The sequence below is a fragment of the Harmonia axyridis genome, chromosome 2 (genome assembly GCF_914767665.1).
Source record: "Harmonia axyridis chromosome 2, icHarAxyr1.1, whole genome shotgun sequence".
In the NCBI taxonomy this organism is placed as follows: Eukaryota; Metazoa; Arthropoda; class Insecta; order Coleoptera; family Coccinellidae; genus Harmonia; species Harmonia axyridis.
This window is the reverse complement of record NC_059502.1, coordinates 37,423,844-37,446,739: the sequence shown is the minus strand read 5'-3', so window position 1 is coordinate 37,446,739 and position 22,896 is coordinate 37,423,844. Positions and strand designations below refer to the sequence as shown.

The 22,896-nt window shown below is 36.3% G+C and overlaps 2 protein-coding genes across 5 annotated transcripts in view; one reads left to right on the top strand and one right to left on the bottom strand.

Moving 5' to 3' along the window:
* The window catches only part of LOC123672345 (glutamate receptor ionotropic, kainate 2), a 730,109-nt gene that overhangs the window by 95,402 nt on the left and 611,811 nt on the right, over positions 1-22,896 (top strand). For all 3 annotated transcript variants that reach the window (XM_045606425.1, XM_045606423.1, XM_045606424.1), the window contains exon 2: positions 10,675-10,893. In XM_045606425.1, the coding sequence (XP_045462381.1) occupies positions 10,803-10,893 (91 nt within the window). In that variant the 5' untranslated portion in view covers positions 10,675-10,802. The remainder of the gene's footprint in view (positions 1-10,674; positions 10,894-22,896) is intronic.
* LOC123672348 (zinc transporter ZIP3-like) overlaps positions 11,142-22,896 on the bottom strand; it is a 75,159-nt gene continuing 63,404 nt past the window's right edge. For both annotated transcript variants that reach the window (XM_045606429.1, XM_045606428.1), the window contains exon 4: positions 11,142-11,758. In XM_045606429.1, the coding sequence (XP_045462385.1) occupies positions 11,304-11,758 (455 nt within the window). In that variant the 3' untranslated portion in view covers positions 11,142-11,303. The remainder of the gene's footprint in view (positions 11,759-22,896) is intronic.

The window sequence follows — 22,896 nt, the reverse complement described above, 5'->3', positions numbered from 1 at the left end:
CCGATTTTTCAAGGAAAGAACTTATTGATAATTTGATCTATTAAATCATAAGCGTTCTGCAGCGAACAAAACAATTCTTTTTTTATCGAAATAAGTGCAAACCAACACAAACTATCATTTTTTATTGAATTCCTGCAATAGGTTTTGATACATTTGAGGCAAACAATTGTAACTGTAATGGTAGCAGTTTATGTAATAACTAAGCTTCTTTATTGAAGATGATTATACTCAAGTGTTCCAAAAATTGATGCTATATTTGGTAATTTTGAAAAATCTTCGTCATGGTATATTACCTACAAATTAATTGTTGTCGGATGGTCAATTTCCTTTCGATTATTATCGTTCAATCCCGAAAAATGAGTCTCAAGTGAGAAACAAAAAATATCTTGAATGAGATTAAATTGTAAAAAAATTGAAACGACCTAATATTCCAACCCAACTAAAACAATAAATAATATATAGGAAAGTACTTATCGGATTCAGTCACTTTCGAATAATCTTCAAATTAAATAAGGATTATAAAACACAAATGCACAAATGCGAATGTGCAAATACAGATTCTTAATTCTAACCTCAAATATTATTATTATCTTTATATATAATCTAAAGCCCAATATACCTTTAATATACCTTTCGGTGTTATAATAATAATAATACCTAACAATTGAATCAGTGCAATCCTGCTGCTGTGGGATCCGCATTAATTTCGTATGTTTCACTCTATACAATTCCCTATACGCGCCCCCTTCCCCCTTGAGCGATGATGCATGTCGAAAAATGGAAAGAACATGTGAATTTGGTACTGCGCACCCCGCTTGAAGAAATTTTGCACTGTGCGTTTTACCTTGAAGAAATCCTGTATCCGCCCCTGGTCGCGTCAGGGCTGCAGCGCCAGCGAAAGGGTGAAATATCACAATAGCGGGTGATGTTTTCCAATGACAAAATGCATTCTTCGCTATCAAAGAATTTATCATATAATCGAGAATTGCAATGAAAAGGAGAGATCTGATACTGATATTTTATAATTTCGATAAATAGATACAGTCGCCGCCAAATAAAATGGCAAATCTAAGGCGCAGAGAGAGAGATAATGCTATCTCCTTCGCACTATTACGCAGTGGTTCTGATATCGAGACTGCTATGGCGTGGTAAATATATTGAATCGGCAATGAATTATTCGAGATAACGAAAAAAAATATCAAAGGATAATATTTGACATTGAGAGTAGAACCATTTATTATAAGAGAATATAGAAAAAGTTTACATTTATAACAGGTACTTTTATTTGAGAAAATAAGATATATATATAATTACATAATACGACCCCATTCTGATCATACGACCTATTTTCGAATCTTCATTTATTACTTTATATTTCATGATAGAATATTGTTAACTCATCAATCTCAAACACGGGATAATGTGGGTGGAATGAATGCCTATTGTAACTATAATACATCCTTTGTTCTTACAATGTAATTTTGCTATTTTAGCTATTCTTTGTGTGACGCTTAGGATCACGCCACATTTTGCATTAGAGATAAGTAATGTTATAAATTCTCAGATGCATTGTTTTTTAACCAGTCAATAACCAGTCAATAATAGATCAGTCAATAATAGATCAGTCAATAATAGATCAGTCAATAATAGATCAGTCAATAATAGATCAGTCAATAATAGATCAGTTCATGACAGATAGTTTTGATTGTACCTTTCGTCTTTTTCTTGTAAATAAAGTTTTTTTAAAAACAAGGTTTTCCATCTCAAAAACATAATTGGCGACGAGGATGGGATCTCTTTAAATATTTCGGAAATAATAGCGCGACGAGAAAAACGCGACGTATTATCTGAAATATTGTGCCGGTCGTAGAAGTGACAAAACAAAAACTTTCTTTCGACTATCAGTTTCAACTGTTAAGGTGAGAAGCAACCCTGAGAAGGAAGCCAAGAAGCCCTGATCTTTGGAGTAGCGCCCAAGACGACTTCACTACAAGGAATACGAAACAAAAAAGGTTAGCAATCCTTTCTAATTGACTCCCAGTTTACCTATTCTGGCCCAAAAATAGTCAACCTTTTCCCAAAGTTTTGAGTGTAAAACTTGTAGAACAGTTTTTCCTAGGTTTCTTTAAAAAACCGACATAAGAGTTTTTTCTAGGTTACTCATTTAAAAAACCGATTACCAATTTTAATTCAAGATTACTTCAATAAAACATTTTAAAGGCCGTAAAGCGCAAACGGTAAAAATGGCATTAGAAAATATAAACTTAACATTACCGGAAAAGTTCGGGATGCTTTTGCCAAGATTTTCAGGAGTGGAGAATGAATTACATTCTTTTATAAAAAGTACAGAAGAATATTTAAGGATGTTCACAAATGAACAAAATATAGTAAAAAGTTATTGTTTATCAGTTGTTAAAAGTAAATTAGTAGGAAGAGCGTTAGCTGAGGTAGCAACTTCCGATATTCCTGATGATTGGAATTCTCTAAAGAGATTCTTACAGATTAAATTTGGCGATCAAATCAATTTAGATGTATTGATACACAAATTACAATTTTTGAATAAATCACATAATGAAGATATAATAGATTTTATTGATAAGATAATTTCCTTAAAGATAAGAATAAATTATAGAATTGACGCGGATCCCATGCCAGATCCAGAAAAACAATTATATAAAACTAATATTTTAAAGATTTGTAAAACAGTTCTTATATCAAATGCCCCAATAGAATTGAGGACTTATTTAATAACAAATAATGCTTTGAATTTTGACGGAACAGTAAATGCAGTTAAAGATTATATATCGAATTTAGCTCAATATGATTTACTCGATAAAAGCAGAAGACAAAAATTTCAAACACGCCCTGAAAAAAATAATTTCAGAAATAATCCCAATACGAGAACAAATAATTATAGATCAAATTATATTCCTAATAATTATCATTTTAGATCGAATAATAATTATAATTCGAATTCAAATTCAAATTTCCCCTCACAACCTATTCAGTTTAATCAAAGACCTGTGAATAGATACTATCCCTCAAACAAACAAGTTTTTGGACATACTAATACTAATACTAATGTTTTCAAACCAAATCCCAACCAAAGAATTAATACACCACCAGAAAAAATGTCAGTACAAACAAGAGTTTACCCCCAAAAACGTCCAAATTATTCGACGCAATTCCCAACGAATCCCCAAAAGAAATTTTTTAATGAACGCGTTTCTAATGAACCACATTTTACTTTTGAAGAATTAACTCAAATAGGATCAAATCCTAATAATGAATCCTTTGATAGATTTAATTATAATAATCATGATAGAGATTTTTATTCAAAACCTTCGACTTCCAAACAAAATTTTCGGGACCCTACTTTAGAAAACGAATTGACATGAAGCATACCCTAGATAATACAAATCAAAATCCTATTAAATTACCAGTAGACCTTAATCATCTAGAAACTAAAAAGAAAGATTTATCACAAAAACAGAAACTGCGTATTGCAAGTGATTTTAGAAAATTAAATGAAAAAACTATTGACAGTAATAATCCAAAACCGGAAATAAATAGTCAATTGTCGAAATCTATAGAAATGAATAACACTGAATACGTATTTTCCAAATGCGGTATAACTAATGATACCAATAAAAGCGAAACCAATGAAATTGAAAATAATAAAGTCACGGAAGAAAAATCAGATAAACCCTCTGAATTATTAAACACTATTGAACAAAAAGATGATAATTTTTTGATTCATAAATCGATAGAAGATGTAAATCATCATAATTATACGGATATTTCTAGTGATCCAAAACGAAAATACTTAAGGACGAAAATAAATGAAGAATTTTCGAATGATATGAATTCCCATAAGTTTTCCCATGATATTTGTCGAAAAAGCAAATTTAAACGACCTCCCATACAATTTCAATCAAGTTACGTAGGTCACGAACCGTTCAATTACTCCTATTGTAATACAAATCCAACTGTTATCAAAGCACCGATTATTCGCAACCTTGATCCTATATTCAGAAGAAAGCAAGTATGCAATTCCCAATTTTTCTCAACTAATAAAGAATGTGCTTACCCATTGAGTAGACTTATTTTAGAATCTAATGATGAAATAAATCAAATTGAAACATTGAATTCCCAAATGAATGATTTTAATGGTATTGAAGATTTAAATGGTATTGAAGATGATTTAGTTTCAGTGATTAATCAAGTTACTGACGAAGAACTTGATGAATGCTTAGAATTATTAAATGCGAGTGAATACGAAAATAATGATAATGATGAATTTACTAATGAAATTGAAGATGATATAATTGACTTCGAAACTCAAAATGTTATTATTCATGACAATATAACTATACATAGCAATATTGAAAATCCAATTTTCGAAATACCTTATACAGAAAGAAGTATTAACTCATCTAATTTACAAATAATATTCAAAACTGCATCTAATTATAATGTTATAAAAATTAAACTATTCGGAGAAAAACTCAGATTAATTGTTTCCATAAATTCAATTGAAAGCGATTTATATAAATTTATTAAAGAATATATTAGACCAAAAAGTTCCTATACATTATTTTTTAAATCACCAGAATTAGAAAAACCGCTTATACGAATCTTGCAAGAGAAATTTGATTACAAGAGTTTTGATTTAAAAATTTCAAGAATTCTGTTAGAAGATGTGGAAGATATAGATGAAAGACAGCTTAGAATCACTCAGTATCATGAAACCAAAACGATACATCGAGGATTAAGAGAAAATCTTATTAGTTTGAAACGGAAATTTTATTGGCCGAATATGAATAAAGATGTTCAAAATTATATAAATTCCTGTGAATATTGCCAGAAAAGCAAATATGAAAGAACTCCAATTCAATTACAATATAAACCTAATCCTGTTGGTTCTAAACCCTTTTCTCATCTTTATTGCGATACAATACGATTTGGTCAAACATACTGTTTAAGTATAATAGATTCATTTTCTAGATTTGGACAATGTTATCCATTACTTCAAAAGAGCGGATTAGAAATTGTAGATAAATTAATAATTTATTTCAGCCATTATGGTATACCTAATAGAATAACATGTGACAACGGTATTGAATTTAAAAATAATGTTGTACAAGATCTTTGTAAAGTGCATAAAATCGAAATTCATTACATTACAAATTACAACCCAAATTCGAATGCTTTAGTGGAACGATTTCATTCAACACTTATAGAACAATTACGAACTATTGAAGGTAAAAACAGTACTTTTCAAAATAAATTAGCTCAAGCTTTATTAAGCTATAATAATTCAAATCACTCAAGTTTAGAAATGACCCCCATGCAAATTATTAAGGCAGATTTAAATTACTCATTACCTATTGAACGTACGCATAACGAACAAGTTCAAAATTACGTAGAAAATTATATTGAAAATTTGAATGACATCACGAAACAAATAGAAAAACAACGAGATAAACAATTAAATCGATTAGAGAAAACGAATTATAAGAGACGTGCGAAAGAAGATCACCCTCTTAATAAAAACCCGACCTATATCAAAGCCCCAATCACAAGAAAACTTGATCCTGCATACAAAAAGATAAATGCGAAAGAAATTGATTCACATCGTATTCAAGACGATAAAAATAAGCATATTTATCATAAAAAAATTCTGAAACAACGGAAAAAGTAAATTTTAATTTTTATTTCAGATTGAAAATGAATTATTTCATCGTGACACTCACACTACTTGAGATTATCATAGAATCATTTACCTTAGAAATTATTCCTATTGAAAACAATATTTTACCTATACAACTTGGAAGAGCATTTATTACAAATAGAAATTTGCAATTAATATATCATATTGATTTAAGTAAGATTGAAAAAGTAATTAGCGAATATCAGAAAGAAATTGAGAATATTAGAAAAGAACCACTAGGTTTTGCACAAACAGCGAATTTTAAATATTTACGACATTCCAATGAATTGAATATCAAGGCCCTTGAAGAATTATTAAATGAAAATATAAAAACAAAAAGAGGACTTATTAATCTCGGTGGAAAAATATCAAAGATTTTATTCGGAACTTTAGATTCAGATGATGAGGAATTATTTAAGAATTATTTTGATGGTATAAAGAAAAATGAGAAAATACTCATGAGGAATCAAAAGAATATTGCTACTGTAGTTAATGACTTAAAGAACAAATATTACGATAAATTTCAAAAAATAACTGAAAATTTGAAATTATTACAAATTGTACCTGCACTCCAAGAAGTCGAACAAATGCATCTTCTGACATTTCAAATTAAAGATATTAAAAATACTATTGATGAAATTCAAACGGCAGTCAGTTTTGCTAGATTACATCTTTTACACGAATCTATTCTGCCTTACAATCAATTTTCTGAATTAATCAAAAATGTTACGATAATCCCTGTTCATCATTTGAAGGATTATTATCAACTTTGTTATACGAAAGTTATTTTCAAAAACAAGATGTTATTGTTCTTAATATCGATTCCAACTATTTATGAAAAGGAATACGAGTTGTATAAGTTTTACTTCCTATCACAAAATAATGAAACCCTTCCTTACACCGATTCCTATTTGCTATCTCAAGAAGAAATATTACAATGGTCGACAAGTGAATGTCATCCAGTTGAAAAGGACTTCCTATGTAATCAAGAATCCATGAAGAAACCTCCAAGATGCCTCATCAACGTTTTGAAAACCCATAAAGAAAATTGTACCAGAACAACATCAGTTCCCTATTCAGATTTGAAATTATTAGAAGATGGAAATATTTTATCTCTAGACAATAGAAAAGTCATAGAGAAATGCCCTCACCAAATCAAACATTATTTTATTCCGCCAATGGCCCTGTTGCATTCTAAATGTACTATAAGTAATTCACAAAAAGAAATTTTTCCTCTAACCATCGTAAATGAAGAAAAATATATTATTCTACCCAAGCAGACCCATTTTATCAAGAATGATTCTCAAGAAGAACTTATCAAGAATGAAGATATTCCAGACATCGTTTTAGAAGAATTAGAGCAGTGGAATCTTCAACCTATTGGAATAACATTTGCATTTATTTCGACAATACTTATAATTATTATTGTTATTGCTTTTGCTTGTAGATATTTCAGAAAAAATGTATCTTTAAAAGCTACACCTCAGCAAGGTGATACCTTTTTCCAAGAAGGGGAGGAATTACATAATACGACCCCATTCTGATCATACGACCTATTTTCGAATCTTCATTTATTACTTTATATTTCATGATAGAATATTGTTAACTCATCAATCTCAAACACGGGATAATGTGGGTGGAATGAATGCCTATTGTAACTATAATACATCCTTTGTTCTTACAATGTAATTTTGCTATTTTAGCTATTCTTTGTGTGACGCTTAGGATCACGCCACATTTTGCATTAGAGATAAGTAGTGTTATAAATTCTCAGATGCATTGTTTTTTAACCAGTCAATAACCAGTCAATAACCAGTCAATAATAGATCAGTCAATAATAGATCAGTTCATGACAGATAGTTTTGATTGTACCTTTCGTCTTTTTCTTGTAAATAAAGTTTTTTTAAAAACAAGGTTTTCCATCTCAAAAACATAATTATATATATATATATATATATATATATATATATATATTTTTTTTTCATTTATTTTTTTTTTTAATCCACCGATAGACTGGTCGGTTCGCTGGGATCACTGGTCTACTCTGCAGACAAGGTGTCCTCAGGAGCTGGTGAGGAACTTCCGGACAGCTCGGGTTGTGACCAGTACAACCATATATATATATATATATATATATATATATATATATATATATATATATATATATATATATATATATATATATATATATATATATATATATATATATATATATATATATATATATATATATCAACAATTTTAATTCCCAATATACAACAATAGTTATAAGTTAGATAAGGGGTGTGGGAAAATTGATAAGTGTTATAATGTCACTCTTCTTTATTTCATTTAGTCGACGTTTCGATCCCGATGGGGACCTTCTTCAGGACTCTACAATAGCAATAAAAAACAGTCAAAATAAGGCAATCACAAAACATGTAAAAATAGTACATACCGAAATACAGAGTTGTAAAGATCTTATTTGAACACAAATCAATAGCTCTCAAGAAAGCAACTAACAAGAACATCAACAACTTCAGCGAAAAAAGATCTGATACTTCGTTAGTAAAGGAGTAGAAATCAATTATAATAAGTAAATAAGGTAAACAGAATAATCATCAAAATGAGAGGTTGTCAAAAATGTTGTCAACCAGACTTGCCACAGAATACACGCACATGACAGATGAAACATAGAGTAGCATTAAATCACATTGGTCGCAGTAATTCACTCTCACTGAACTCAGAACAAATGCGATTTTTTTGAAAGATTCCATGAACCGAAACCAATCCCCTCTCACAGAAATGGCCTAGAACACAGAATTCATTTTTACGTTATCCCTACGACTGCTGAACTTGTTGAAATTCTTTCTGTATGTGATCCTTCCAATTCTCTCCCACAGAACCGGTCATAATGAATCAAATAAGAATAGATGGAGCTGATATTATTTACATCCCTTCTGTAGTTCATCGAACAGGTTTGACGTTTAATATGATACATCTCTAAGAAACATCTTTTTCTTCCACTAACTTCAATTTCTAGGATTTTGGTGGAATCATAATTCATTGGATGATCTTTGTCCCGGGTATGGTCTGCTAGGGCACAAATCTTACTTGAATTCTTGATGTCGCTTTTGTGTTGAGCAATCCTTCTCTTCAGAAGCTGAGACGTCTGACCAATGTACACCTCACTGCATATTGAACAAGGAATACAATATACCACACCACTCATGTTATCAACAGTCATCCTATCTTTCACTCGACTATATAATCTGTCAATTTTAAAATAAGATTTCTGAATCAGCATAGTTTCTGTGGTCTTTAAGAGGTTAATTAATGCGTTTGTCATACCATTAATTAGGGGAATAGACAAGTAAAGAATTCTACCCGTGTTCTCAGTGTCCACAGTGGTGGATGCGCTCCTCTCTCCATTCGTTGGCCTTGTCGAAGGAGTGGTATTATAAATCAATCTGGACAATAACCTTTTTGGGTATCCATTCTCTAGCATCAACTGCATCAACAACCTCAGATTCTGCCGCCTTAGACTTGGATGGGCAACCTTTTCTATACGATTCTTCAATCCTAAAATCATGTTTACCTTTTGTCCATGTGAATGATTAGAAAAATAGTGTATGTATCTCCCTGAACTTGTTGGTTTTCGGTACCAATCCAGAATCAGCCTATTTTCCAGTGTTCGAATCACCCTTGTATCCAGGAATGGGACTCCATTCGCTGTTTCTTCCTCCAAAGTAAACTGTATACTTTCATGTTCACTGTTAAACTTGTCTAGAACGAAAGCAACCTGGTCTTTAGGTACAGCACATATTAGATCATCAACATATTTCTTGATGAAAGGAATGTGAAAAGGAATACTAACAAGAATGCGGTCCAGAAGGAAATCCATTACTAATTCAGCAATGGATGGACTGAAGTTGGAACCCATAGGGGAACCGAGCACCTGCTTGAAGAACCTACCATTAAAAAGAAAATAGTTTGAAGAAAACAGGAACTTGATGGCATGGATGAATTCTTCTTTTGGTAGACTTGTGTGGTTTCTGATAGTATCCCACTTATTCTCAACAGCTGAAACTGCCAACTCGACAGGAATGTTGGTGAAAAGAGATACAACGTCCAGGCTGATCAGGACATAATCAACAGGTAACTGGAAATCATTCACATACTGGGCAAAAGCAAAGGAATCTTCAATAAAATATCTACTTCTGGTAGAAGAAAGACATTTAGACAGGATGTCTGAAACAAAAACTGACAGTTTGGATGTGGGGGTGTTAACAGATGATATTATTGGTCTCAAGGCAAGAATGGGTTTGTGGATTTTTGGTAAACCGTAGAATCTAGCTGGAACTGAATTGTAAATGTACAGTGATTTACCTTGTATTTGTGTTATGTGGCCCTCACTGACCCATCGTTTAATCAATGCATTACATTTACCTTGTATTGTAACGGTTGGATCTCTGTTGGTAAGAAGTTGGTAATATTGTACATTAAGTAAAATTTCGTTGGAGAGCTCTATGTACTGATCCTTATCCATCAAAACCGTAACATTGCCTTTATCAGCCCGTAACACAAGCAATTCTTGATGTTCACTTAGGTATCTCTTACAGTGGTAAAATATATAATATATATATATATATATATATATATATATATATATATATATATATATATATATATATATATATATATATATATATATATATCGATAATCGATGAATGATGCACTTTGAAATTCGTTATGCTTCATATGTACGCTACTGAATGGAACGCTTCGGTTTATTAGCTCCTCCTTCAGTTTTGTGCGCAACCAAGTTCTTGCCAACATATTTGGCGGCGACTGTAGGTAGAATAAGATTTTCCATGGTAGGCGCTGCCTACCTTGACTATTCTGGCGAGCCACCACTGATGAAAACAACTCAGAACATCACAAGAAACCCCCATTTTTTAATCATAAATTTTTATTTCAGGTGACTCTATGACAAATTGAAGTGCGTCGGAGGAAAGAACGTTGTGATGTGAGTGATTTGACAGTTTTCCGTGAAATAAATGTGTACAACGAATCCGAGATTTCTTATTAGTTTACTGGGATAATAACATGGGAACAATTATTCCTTTTGTGTTGTTCATTTGGATAATCCTCTGGTTGGAATTTGTATCGACAACACTACCACCTGTTATTCGAATAGGTGAGTTTTATATTTTTTACTCTGAATAAAATTGTGGATCTGAAATGAAACAAGTATAGCAGAAATACATTCGGAATATTTCCACCAGTTATTGTAACGTTGATTCTGATCAGCTTATATACCTACCAAATATAATATTCTCGATTTGAGGTAAGGACTAATGGTATATGCCAATATATATTAAACATGAAAATGCTCTATTGTACCTAATGCTACTTAAAATTTCTACTTGAATTAGAATCAGGGTTTCGAAGTATAAATATGAAAGTTTATTGTGAAGCGAACCAATTCTACAATAAAGTGCACAACAAAATTCAATAAACAACGAGTGAGCTCATAATCGTCATCATATTCACGAGGACTGAGAAATAAACACCAGACTTATAAATTGGAGGAGAGAGTGTCCCAGATCATGAAATCCCATTGGTGTGATTGATAACTTTATCCTTTTTGAACTTGTGTGCATCTCTGAACTGGTAATACTCCAGGTAACACATCAAAGAAAAGCCGATCAGCATGGATAGGTTTCTGAAGAATTTGTTGCATTGCTTTTTCTTCTCTTTTGAAAGGACCTCGAAGAAAGTTATGTATAGAATATTTCCAGCTGATAAAGCTTCCATAAATGCATTGATTTTTTCCCTTTCTTGGAAGTTTAAGTCCGCCAGATTCACGAGCATTCCTACAATAACACCAAGAGGAGTCGTGAGAGCCAGTACTGCATAATGCCCGAGAATGATCCTTCTGGGTGTCCTCGCTATTATAAAGTTGAATCCTAAACAAGTGAGAGTTGTGATAGAGTGGATCGTCATGCCAATTGACAAGTAGGCTATGTTGAGTACTTGGCACTGAAGTCCTATTGCTAATCCTAAAAATATTGAAAAGTGTTAGCATTGACATTATAGAATAACGGATAGATGTCGTTCGTAATGCATTGATTATTTCTAAATGGGGGGTTTCAGTACAAAGGCACATATTTTTCCGAAATTTTAATGAATGAATCGGTAAATCCAAAATCGTATATATTAGTTAGTGAGAAACTGAAGTAATGAAACGATTATATTATAAAACGTTTTTTTTTTTCTGGATAATTGCAACTCGCTAAAGATTGAAATATTCGTCACCATTCTTAAGATTTTATGACAATGAATTATGTAAACTTAATGGTTTAATTTCAGTTGAGGTGATTATTTAAATATTAATAACTTTTTGATTTTGTGAAAATAAATAAAAACGCTTTTCAATTTCCACACAATATGAATTTTCATTAAGAAAGGACTGAATCCCTTAAATATTAATAACTCATTTATTCATTTAGAACATATCTAACAAAAGGGGAGTTGAATTCCATATTATTTTCCGCTATCTGCGAAAGTGTATATTTTAGTTCAATAAATATCGAGACGAATACTCTGAACTTTATGTAGATAACCATAGATTATTTAAGGAATTGAAACATAATGCATATAAAATTTTATTCTATTCGAATTCAGAACATTTAATTCAAACAAACAATTCATAACTATTGGAATATTCATGATCCAATTGTTTCTTCAAGCAACATTCAAGACATGGGTATATTCATCACATTTAGACGTTTCTTGAAAGTTTAGATTATAGTGAAGGAAAGTTGTTGGAACAGCAAGAAACAAGAACTATACGATTCTCGATATACATATACCTATCAGACCACCATCATTGTTAAAAAATATTGTAGGTGTATTTCAACAATTATGAGAAATCATAAATAAAATTTCAGAATATAAAACTATACGAAAACTATACACTTACGCATTGCGAGATAACGTATGTTATTTTTTTATGGATGAATACTTCTCATCTTGAAACAAGATGAATTGAACGGGGTTGACAAAAGTTTAAATAAATCATTGTGAAGTATGACGACCCTTATATGAAGCTATACAGATGATAGGTATATATTGGTCCTTTTTAGGAAAACTGCTTTATTGAAATGCCGACGTTTCGATATATTTGATATCTTCTTCAGGTCTATCAACAATCGGTTTTCCGTGTTAATAAAATTATACTCGCTCTGCTCGCCGAAGGGGCTCCGCCCCTTGGACCGTGTCACTGGGTATCCCTCTGGAAAATAAAAGATTTTTTTCGGAAACCTTGTATCGTTAGCTGATTTTAGACGATTTACTCGGTATACTATGCTGATTCTATGGTGGAATTCTATATGATTTTTTTCCTAGAACATACCGTTTCGCCCTTGCTCACATGAAAATATTTGATGCAAATAACATTCCATGACGACAAATCAAGGGCGATCCTAGCATCAAATTTTGAAGGGGTTCGCCGTTATGGGCTTCGAGTTTTCTATGGGATTAAATCCCAGATTACACCGATATCAAGCCTAACCTCTCAAAAATATTTATATTTAGACATTTATATGAATATTTATATAAGGCGTACAACTTTGCTTCCGCCGTTTTGCAATAGATGGCTGTAACGGTAAGTGGTAGTAGAAATAAATATATCGTAGATGTCATACAATAAGTTTAGGTATTTGTGAACATAACGCCATCGACATGTTAGTCGATTTTTGTCTGCATCATAAAGTTATTCACGATTAACCATGTTAGCTTACGAGCCAAATTCTCGTCATTTGCGGGAGGTTTTAATTTTCTACTGAAATATGAAGAAATCTGCGGCTGAGGTTCATCGAATGCTTTCAAATACCTATAGTGAGACCGATATTGGTGGAAGAACGTACCAAGAGTGGTTTCATAGAGCACCTATTCCTATAACGATTAAGATTGGAAACTTTAGTGAACAAATAGGTATATACATTTTTATAAAAGTTTGATCATTCATTCATGCCATGGAAAGTTTTAATGAATAGTTACTTTTTGAAGTATTTTAAAATGTTGAATGTTATTTTAAAATTTTAAAATGTTAAAATTTGTCATATACTGAATGATCCTTCAAATTTTATTTCTGTCGTAACATTTCGACTAGTATTTCAAGTGAAAAATCTGAACTGATTTTATATATGTATATAGTATAGCTATAAATGAACAACCTTAAAAGAGACAGAATGAATAGACTTGCCTTTCACATACCCATGGCTTATGTTACCTAATAAGCAATTGTAATATATCATATCCAGGTAGAACCTTTTTGAGAAATCAGGTTATAAGTTTGAGACTCTCTTAATTTCCAAGGTTTCAGTTGAATGACAAATAATGTTATGATAATAAAACAGGGTATATATAGTTGAAATGATTTGTATGAAAGATTTCACAAAAATTTGTTTTCTTCATTATAAATTCAACAGCACCGCACTCAAATTTTTCAAAAACGTATAGGTCACTTATATTTTTGCACTGTTCAGTCGTAAAAGTGTATATTTTAGATATTCAAATAACACATGAAAATTTTTGAATGTCATCTGACTAACTTGGCTCTTTTTTCAGTAATAAAGCCAATTGTGAATTATCTATAAGGATTTTTTCTATCTGTTCAATACTGTTTCATGGTAGCACAACTCTTACTCCAATCCAAGACTGAATTGACTGGGTGATTCATGTTTATTTAAAGTTTACAATTTACGAATATCGGTATTTCTATTGATGATCAGATGGAGCTTCTGTTCTCTTTTGTAGTTCCATCTTCTGTCGCAATAAATCCAAATTCTCACGAAAGAGAATGTAGTTTTATAGTTTTTGGAAAATAAACGAAAACTTCATGAAATAAAATAACATTCATCCAATTGAATCAATAATACAAACCCTTCAAACGAACCTGAACTGATCAATATTCATTTCCAAATTTTGACTAATATCTATCGAATTTTTGATTCGCCGAAGACTCTGCATTTTATCTGTCGGTATCTATTTAAATATTAAATAACAATTTTGGAAACTGCGAACTTTCTCAAGAAATCACAAGTATATCGAAATGGAATATTTATTATTTATATTATAACATGACACTGACAGTCGAATTGTCCACAGATACCACAGAAATATAGGACTCGAAATGTCAAAATAATCCGAAACACCCCGTATACTCGAAAACCGCGAGGAGAATCGAAGGTTTGGGATTTTTCCTGGGATATCGAGATGATTTTGAGGGGGGTCTTATTCTTGTCATTTTTGTTCTAGATGGTCGCGTTTGGGCTGTGATTTTACGTTTAAAATTTGCCGAAATGTATGTATGTATTATATATATATATTGTCTTTATTTCCAACTAAACTTACATCAATTAAAGAAAAACAAACAAAAATACAATTGATATACGTGTTGAGCAAGAAATATGGCGAAGTCCAGATGAGTCCCCTGATCCACTCAACCAATGTCACAAGCGTGTTTATATAAGTAAGATTAGAACAATTCAAGGGAACGCATACTTCCATCAATCTCATTTCACCTGCCAGGTAACTACTTCTCGAAATATTTATTAATGATTTGGCGAAGATAGTTGATGTCGACTGTTTGTTATATGCTGATGATTCCAAAATATACCTGGTAGTGAGCAATGTATAGGACTGCTTGCGGCTCGCCTCTAATTTGCAATGCGTTGAAGAGTGGTGTGAAGATACAGATTGCCCTTGAACGCTGAGAAGTGTATTGTTATGTCATTTACGCGTCTATACCTTACTACCAGGTATAGTATATCCAAAGTCACTTGGATGAAGATGAATATTTCGATTATACAAGGGTTGACCAAGTTTCCAGAAATTTCTTTGAGGCCTGTGAATTTATTGCCTAACAATACTTTCAAATAAACCCCGGTATTTAACAGATCGCGGTATCCATTTCAAAGGGACATCTGAAGCCAAGTGTTTTTGAGGACTAGTTCAAGTGACTTTGGATATACTATATATATTGAGAGAGTTGAGTCTGTGCAGCGATGTTGTCTTAAACATTTTTCATATTGAGCAGATGGTGTTTCAGGCCTATCGGTTATCCACAGAACCTGCTTTTGAGCAGATACTGCATGAATAATTTGAAATATCGACGAGAATGTCATTCAGTTGTATTTACTCACTTTACTGATAGACGGTGTCCATAAAAATTTTTGCATTCTCGAAAAACTGAATTTTGCTATTTCAAGACCAGCCTCTAGAGTTAGAAATACTTTTTATATGCGTACAGGGTGATCCAATATTCACGAAAATAGGAAAAGTCTGAAATTTTCCTAGTCCGGATCTGATTTACTCGAATTAAGAAATATTGAAGGAAGGCGATAGGAAAGGGTGACAAAACTCCAAAATTTGAAATTATTCGGTCGATTAGTTAAAGAGTTATCGAACTGTAAAATTTCACTCATAAGATGAACATCACCCTGTATAACCCCAACGAAGGCACTCAGGCGATTGAAACATCTTGATACGGGTCCTTCATGATGACCTTAATTTATGGGGTTCGTTCGTCGCATTCTTCCCGGGACACACTATATATATATATAGGGTATATTTCGGAACTTGGATATAACAGGTCTTATTGTATAGGAAATAATTTGGTTTAATCCTTTATTTTCTAAACGTTTCGGAGATATCTCTCCTTCTTCAGTAGTATAAAATTCTGTAAAAATCAGGACGATCACTAATTTTATTTTGAAAATTTATTTTGAAAATATTACATCCAACAGGCCATAAAGCCCAATTACAGGTGTACATAATCAAACTATCTATAAAATTATACAATAATTATACTAGAAAAAAAAAAAGAAACAAATCATGATAAGCCTTCTACAAAAGTTTTCAAAAATATAATTCAATTCTGAAGTGCACTGAACAATAAGTGCTTAAATTGGTATAAAGACAAGAAGAATATATCTACACTCTGAAGATTATTATAACTCCTGCACATTGACGTAAGTGGACAATAAAAATGATGCTGAGTATTAGGTACATCAATATGAAAAGTTAAATGTGATCTGGATGTAAAACGAGGAACATTCAAATATATTGACGAAAGAAGAATTGTCGAATCGACACGTCCGTGAATTATCTTATAAAGGAAAACCAAATCATAAATTTCGCGGATCTTTCTGAGCGAAATGAAATTGAACTCATCCAAAAGAGAGTCGTAACTGTATCCTCTATCGTGATAAAAACCATGTTTTCTCCGAAAACCGAATTTGAGAAACCTCCTCTGTACACCCTCAATGCAAGTTACATATTTTGCCTGGCAAGGATTCCACACTGAACTGCAATATGTCAATTTACTCCTCACCAAAGCTTGGTACACAGAGGCAATTGCTTCAAAGGATGAAAATTCTCTACAATTACGAACAACAAAACCCATCATCCTCATAGCACTTGCCGTTATATCTTCAATATGGGAAGAAAATGTGAGTTTCGGATCAAAAACAATACCCAGGTCCCTTGACTCATTTGCCTTTCGTAATAGCGTGTTATTAAGGTGATAATCATAAGCAATAGGGGATGGCCTCCTAGTGGACGTCATAGGTTTACATTTACTTATGTTTAGGAATAACTTATTCTCCACACACCATGTATGCAATCTGTCGAGGTCACCTTGCAACAATAAACAATCCCGGCGATCCCCAATCTCTCTGTAAATCTTTAAATCATCCGCAAAAAGTAATATAAAACAAACAACATACAAATATAACACAAACATTGCAGAAAAGACAACATGTTAAAACGCACCGAAATGCGAAGAGCTACCAGATCTTAAGTTGCACTGAATCTTATACAGATTTGGAGAGATTTGGATTGTTCAAAAATAATTTTTCCTCCAAATCTGTAAAAGATTCAGTGCAACTTAAGATCTGGTAGCTCTTCGCATTTCGGTGCGTTTTATGGTATCGTCGTGTTGGTAAGTATATACACGACGATACTCCCACTGATCATAAGCACCAATGGAATGGTTGAAAGACATTTAAATGAGCATACTTACCAGCTCGGATTAGAGGAGAGGCTTATCACAGACGCACAGAGAGAAGTTATCCTGTGGACGACGAGGATCGTTCGGGCGTTTCTGACCAGTGCGTGAGGATGCCTTGGCCTTCATTTATTCATTTAATATATATATATATATATATATATATATATATATATATATATATATATATATATATATATATATATATATATATATTTATATATATATATATATATATATATATATTTATATATATATATATATATATATATTTCGCGGTGCCTTTTGACCAGAACCTCATGAAGGCTTACAAAGACAAAATAAGCAAATACGAGGCACTAGCGAGACAAATGAAGAGCATATGGAGGCTGCAGAAGGTGGAAATAAAGCCGATGATAATAAGCTGCAATGGACTCGTCCACAGAAAAACCGTACAACACATACGAGAACTTCAACTCCCCATCAACGCATTATGTTGGATGCAGAAAGCCGTAACTGGGGACGGTCAACATCATTCGGCAGGTGGTCTATCCTCATTAGGACTCAGAGGATCTCGCCTTGGTGCTAGCACCCGGCGAATCTAATTGAACCCACGAGATTGTGAAACAAAAAAAAAAAAAAAAATATATATATATATATATATATATATATATATATATATATATATATATATATATATATATATATATATATATATATATATATATATATATATATATATATATATATATATATATATATATATATATATATATATATATATATATATATATATATAGACGTATTATCCAGCATTACTGTGGGGATTACAGATTCCTGCGTTACCATCATAGTGGCGCCGCCAACCAGGTTAACGCTTCCCCCAACAGAGGGCGCAACAATCTGTTTAAGCCTCGAAGTACACATCTTAAACGGAATATAAGCCGAAGATTTCCTGTCAAATATTAACCTGCCTTACGCAGCACTTTGTGTTTTATATTATATCTGTTTGTATATTTTATTTTACTGTTTTATTTTTTTCCCCGCTAACTAGGAGTAGGCAGATAGAGGCCTAGTTAGCGCATGTCCTGTTCTAGTTGTCCCGAGGTTAATCAGATTGAGGCCTGATTAAACCCCAGCATCGACCAAGTCGTCGCGCTGTCCCAAAACTGGTGACCCCGACGTGATCAACGTCAACTTTATGGACAGGGACGATTTGGTCGACTAACTCCAGACGCCAGGACGCCAGACGCCAAGATGCCGAATCCATCCGCCGCAGCACCCACTCCCGGAATACTCGCACGCCTCCAAATCCCGGCGTTCACCCCAGAGGACCCAGAAGTATGGTTCCAGCAGGTCGAGTGGACACTTGAAGATTTCGGGCTAACGGACAGCTTAGCGAAATTTCGGCAGGTGATCCAATCCCTAGACAGCAGGTACGCGAAGGAGGTCCGCGAGCTGATCATCAACCCGCCAGCACAAAAGCCGTACGAAACGCTGAAGGAGCAGCTTCTCCAACGCCTGGGGAAATCACAGGCCCAAAAGACGCGACAACTTCTGGAGAGAGTAGAAATTGGAGACAGGAAGCCTTCCCAGTTCCTGCGATACCTCCAACAGCTCGCTGGGGACAACGCCGCAGACGAGATCGTCCGCGCCTTGTGGATGGAGCGGATCAACCCCCTCGCTCGCGCCAGCATCGCCGCTCAGGCTGGCCAACCCAATGTCACCCTGGACGACCTGGCCAAGACCGCAGATTGCGTAATGGAAGCGCTAGGTACTGTCGCGCCGCAGCAAGTATCTGCGGTATCACCTCGGGTGTCACAAAGCGAATCACAGCTTTGTGAAGTGTTGGAGAGGTTGTCGGTGCGCCTCGACGAACAAAGCCGCGAGTTAAACAAGCTTCGTGCGGAAGTGCGCGGTCACTCGCGGAAACACGATGGTCCTACATCGCGTACTACAGGGAAACGGCAAAGGCAGTCGCTGAACGCGGCAGGCGAAGGCTGCCCCAACACACGCCGCCTGTTTTTGAGGGACCGAAACAGTGGAGTAGACATTTTAATCGACACCGGCGCAGACTTGTGCGTGTTTCCGCGACGTCTAGTGAAAGGCCGACGGGTAAAAACCGGTTATGAGCTAACCGCGGCTAACGGAAGTGCGATCGATACGTATGGCTCAATTCCACTGACACTTAACCTCGGTCTCCGCCGTGATTTCGCGTGGAATTTCGTCATCGCGGACGTGTCCAAGGCCATCATCGGGGTAGATTTTCTGACTCATTACGACCTCCTCGTGGATCTGCGCAACGGACTCTTACTTGACCGATCCACGAGTCTCAGTGTCACGGGACGGGACTCCAAGTGCGCGACTATCGCCGGAATTCGAACATCCGCAGGCGATACGCGCTATCACGCGTTGCTCCAGCAGTTCCCGGAGCTGACGCGCCCCGATGGCGCTTGCAAAGCAGCGGATGTGAAACACCGTACAGTGCATCACATCCACACCACACCAGGACAACCCGTCTTCCAGAAGCCACGTCGCCTAGCCGCGGACCGTTACCTCGCCGCTAGGAAGGAATTCGAATCCATGCTTCAATTGGGGATTTGTCGCCCATCGAAGAGCAGTTGGGCTTCGCCACTCCACATGGTGCCAAAGAAGGGAGACGAATGGCGCCCTTGTGGAGACTACCGGGGACTAAACGCGCGCACTTTACCAGACAGGTATCCAGTGCGCCACATCCAGGACTTCGCCCAAATGCTCCGTGGAAAGTCAATTTTCTCCACCATTGACCTGGTACGAGCGTACCATCACATCCCGGTGGCCCCTGAAGACGTGGAGAAGACGGCCATCACCACTCCGTTCGGATTATTCGAATTCCCGGCAATGAGCTTTGCACTACGAAACGCCGCCCAAACATTCCAGCGGTTCATCGACGAGGTTCTCCGGGGACTCGACTTCGTATATGCCTATATTGACGACCTACTGGTGGCCTCCTCGTCCGAGGAAGAGCATCATGAACACCTACGCATTCTTTTCGAACGTCTCCAGCGGTACGGAATTGTCGTCAATTCAGCGAAATGTTACTTTGGCGCTAAGGAAGTAAAGTTCTTGGGGTACCTAGTATCTGGTGATGGAACAAAACCACTCCCCGAGAAAGTCGCTGCCATCCGCGAATATCCCAGGCCAACAACAGCAAAAGATCTCCGACAATTCCTTGGCATGTTGAACTTCTACAGGCGTTTCATGCCCGGAACTGCTGAGACCCAGGCACCACTCAATGACCTGCTCCAAGGAAACATCAAAAAAAAGGCACCAGTGAATTGGAACAACTACGCTGATGCCGCATTCGCCGCATGCAAGGAAGAACTTGCAAAAGCGACGCTTCTGGCACACCCCGAACTTGGCGCCGAGGTCTCTTTGGTTTGTGATGCATCGGACCACACCATTGGAGCTGCACTACATCAACGGGTTGGCAACGAGTGGGAACCACTCGGTTTCTTTTCGAAGAAGCTGGCTGGCGCTGAATGCAAGTACAGCGCCTACGATCGGGAACTCCTGGCCATCTACAAGTCGGTCAAGTACTTCCGACACATGGTTGAAGGACGCCACTTCTTCATTTTAACTGACCATAAGCCGCTGACCTTCGCCTTCAGTCAAAAATCCGATCAATGCTCCCCACGCCGATACCGCCACCTGGACTTCATCGGGCAGTTCACCACAGATATCCGGCATATATCCGGAAAAGAAAACGTCGTCGCAGATGCCCTTTCCAGGGTGGACGAGATCGCAGCACCACTCGACTTCGAGGCCCTCGCAGCATCCCAGCAATGTGACCCAGAGCTCCAGGAGTTCCGCCAGAAGCAAGACTCTGGCTTACTTCTACGCCAAGTCACGATACCAGGATCCAACGCTGCCGTCTTCTGCGATATATCCACCACAAAGGCACGACCCTTCCTGACGGCTCCATTCCGGAAACCAGCTTTTGACGCCATCCACGGCCTGTCCCATCCAGGCGCCAAGGCCACCACAAAGCTGATGAGCCAGCGATACGTCTGGCCCTCCATTTCCAGAGATTGCCGAGCGTGGTCCCGAGTCTGCATCCCATGCCAGCGGTCAAAAGTGTCACGACATGTTTCGTCTCCGATCGGTAACTTTACACCGCCGTCGAGCCGTTTCGAACATGTGCACATCGACCTGATCGTGATGCCATTTTCCAAAGGATATCGGTATTGCCTCACCTGCGTCGATCGATTTTCTCGATGGCCAGAAGCGATACCGCTCCAAGACCAGACAGCAGAGACCGTCGCCCGAGCATTTTACACTAACTGGGTTGCCAGGTTTGGCGTCCCGCTCCGGGTAACTACAGACCAAGGACGTCAATTCGAGTCCTACCTATTTCGCTGCTTGAATAAGCTACTAGGGACGGACCACCTCAGAACCACGGCGTACCACCCGGCCGCCAACGGAATGGTCGAGCGACTCCACCGTCAGCTCAAAGCTTCCATTAAATGCTTGGACTCTGACACGTGGGTCCACACACTACCCACTGCACTACTGGGGATCCGCGCCGCTTGGAAAGAAGATCTCCAATCCACCGCCGCTGAGATGATATACGGAGAACCACTCCGTCTTCCTGGTGAGTTCCTGGGTTCAACGTCTACAATGAACCTGGATAACTCCGGTGACTTCGTTCGCGACCTGCGCCAGCACTTTCAGGCGCTCCGACCAGTCAGTGGCACCAGGCACGGTGAGCGGAAGATCTTCGTCTTTAAAGATCTCGCCACCGCATCCCACGTCTTCGTAAGGCACGACGCCGTTCGGCGTCCGCTCCAGCACCCCTACGATGGACCGTTCGAGGTGGTTTCTCGAGCCGAAAAGCACTACACCCTCCGAATTCACGGTACCAACGTCCCGGTCTCGATCGACAGGCTGAAACCAGCCTACATCGCGGTCAGCGAAAATTCACCGGAGGACGCTGTAAATTCGAACAAGGACGATGAAGACGAAGGAATTCTTCTCTTTTTACCAGGCGAGAACTCACCCCCGGCCCAACAACCCATCCCACCTGCTCCAGCAGAACCAGAGGCAGCAACGCAAGCGCCAGCAGTACGACGACCTTACACGACCAGATCAGGTCGGCAAGTTCAT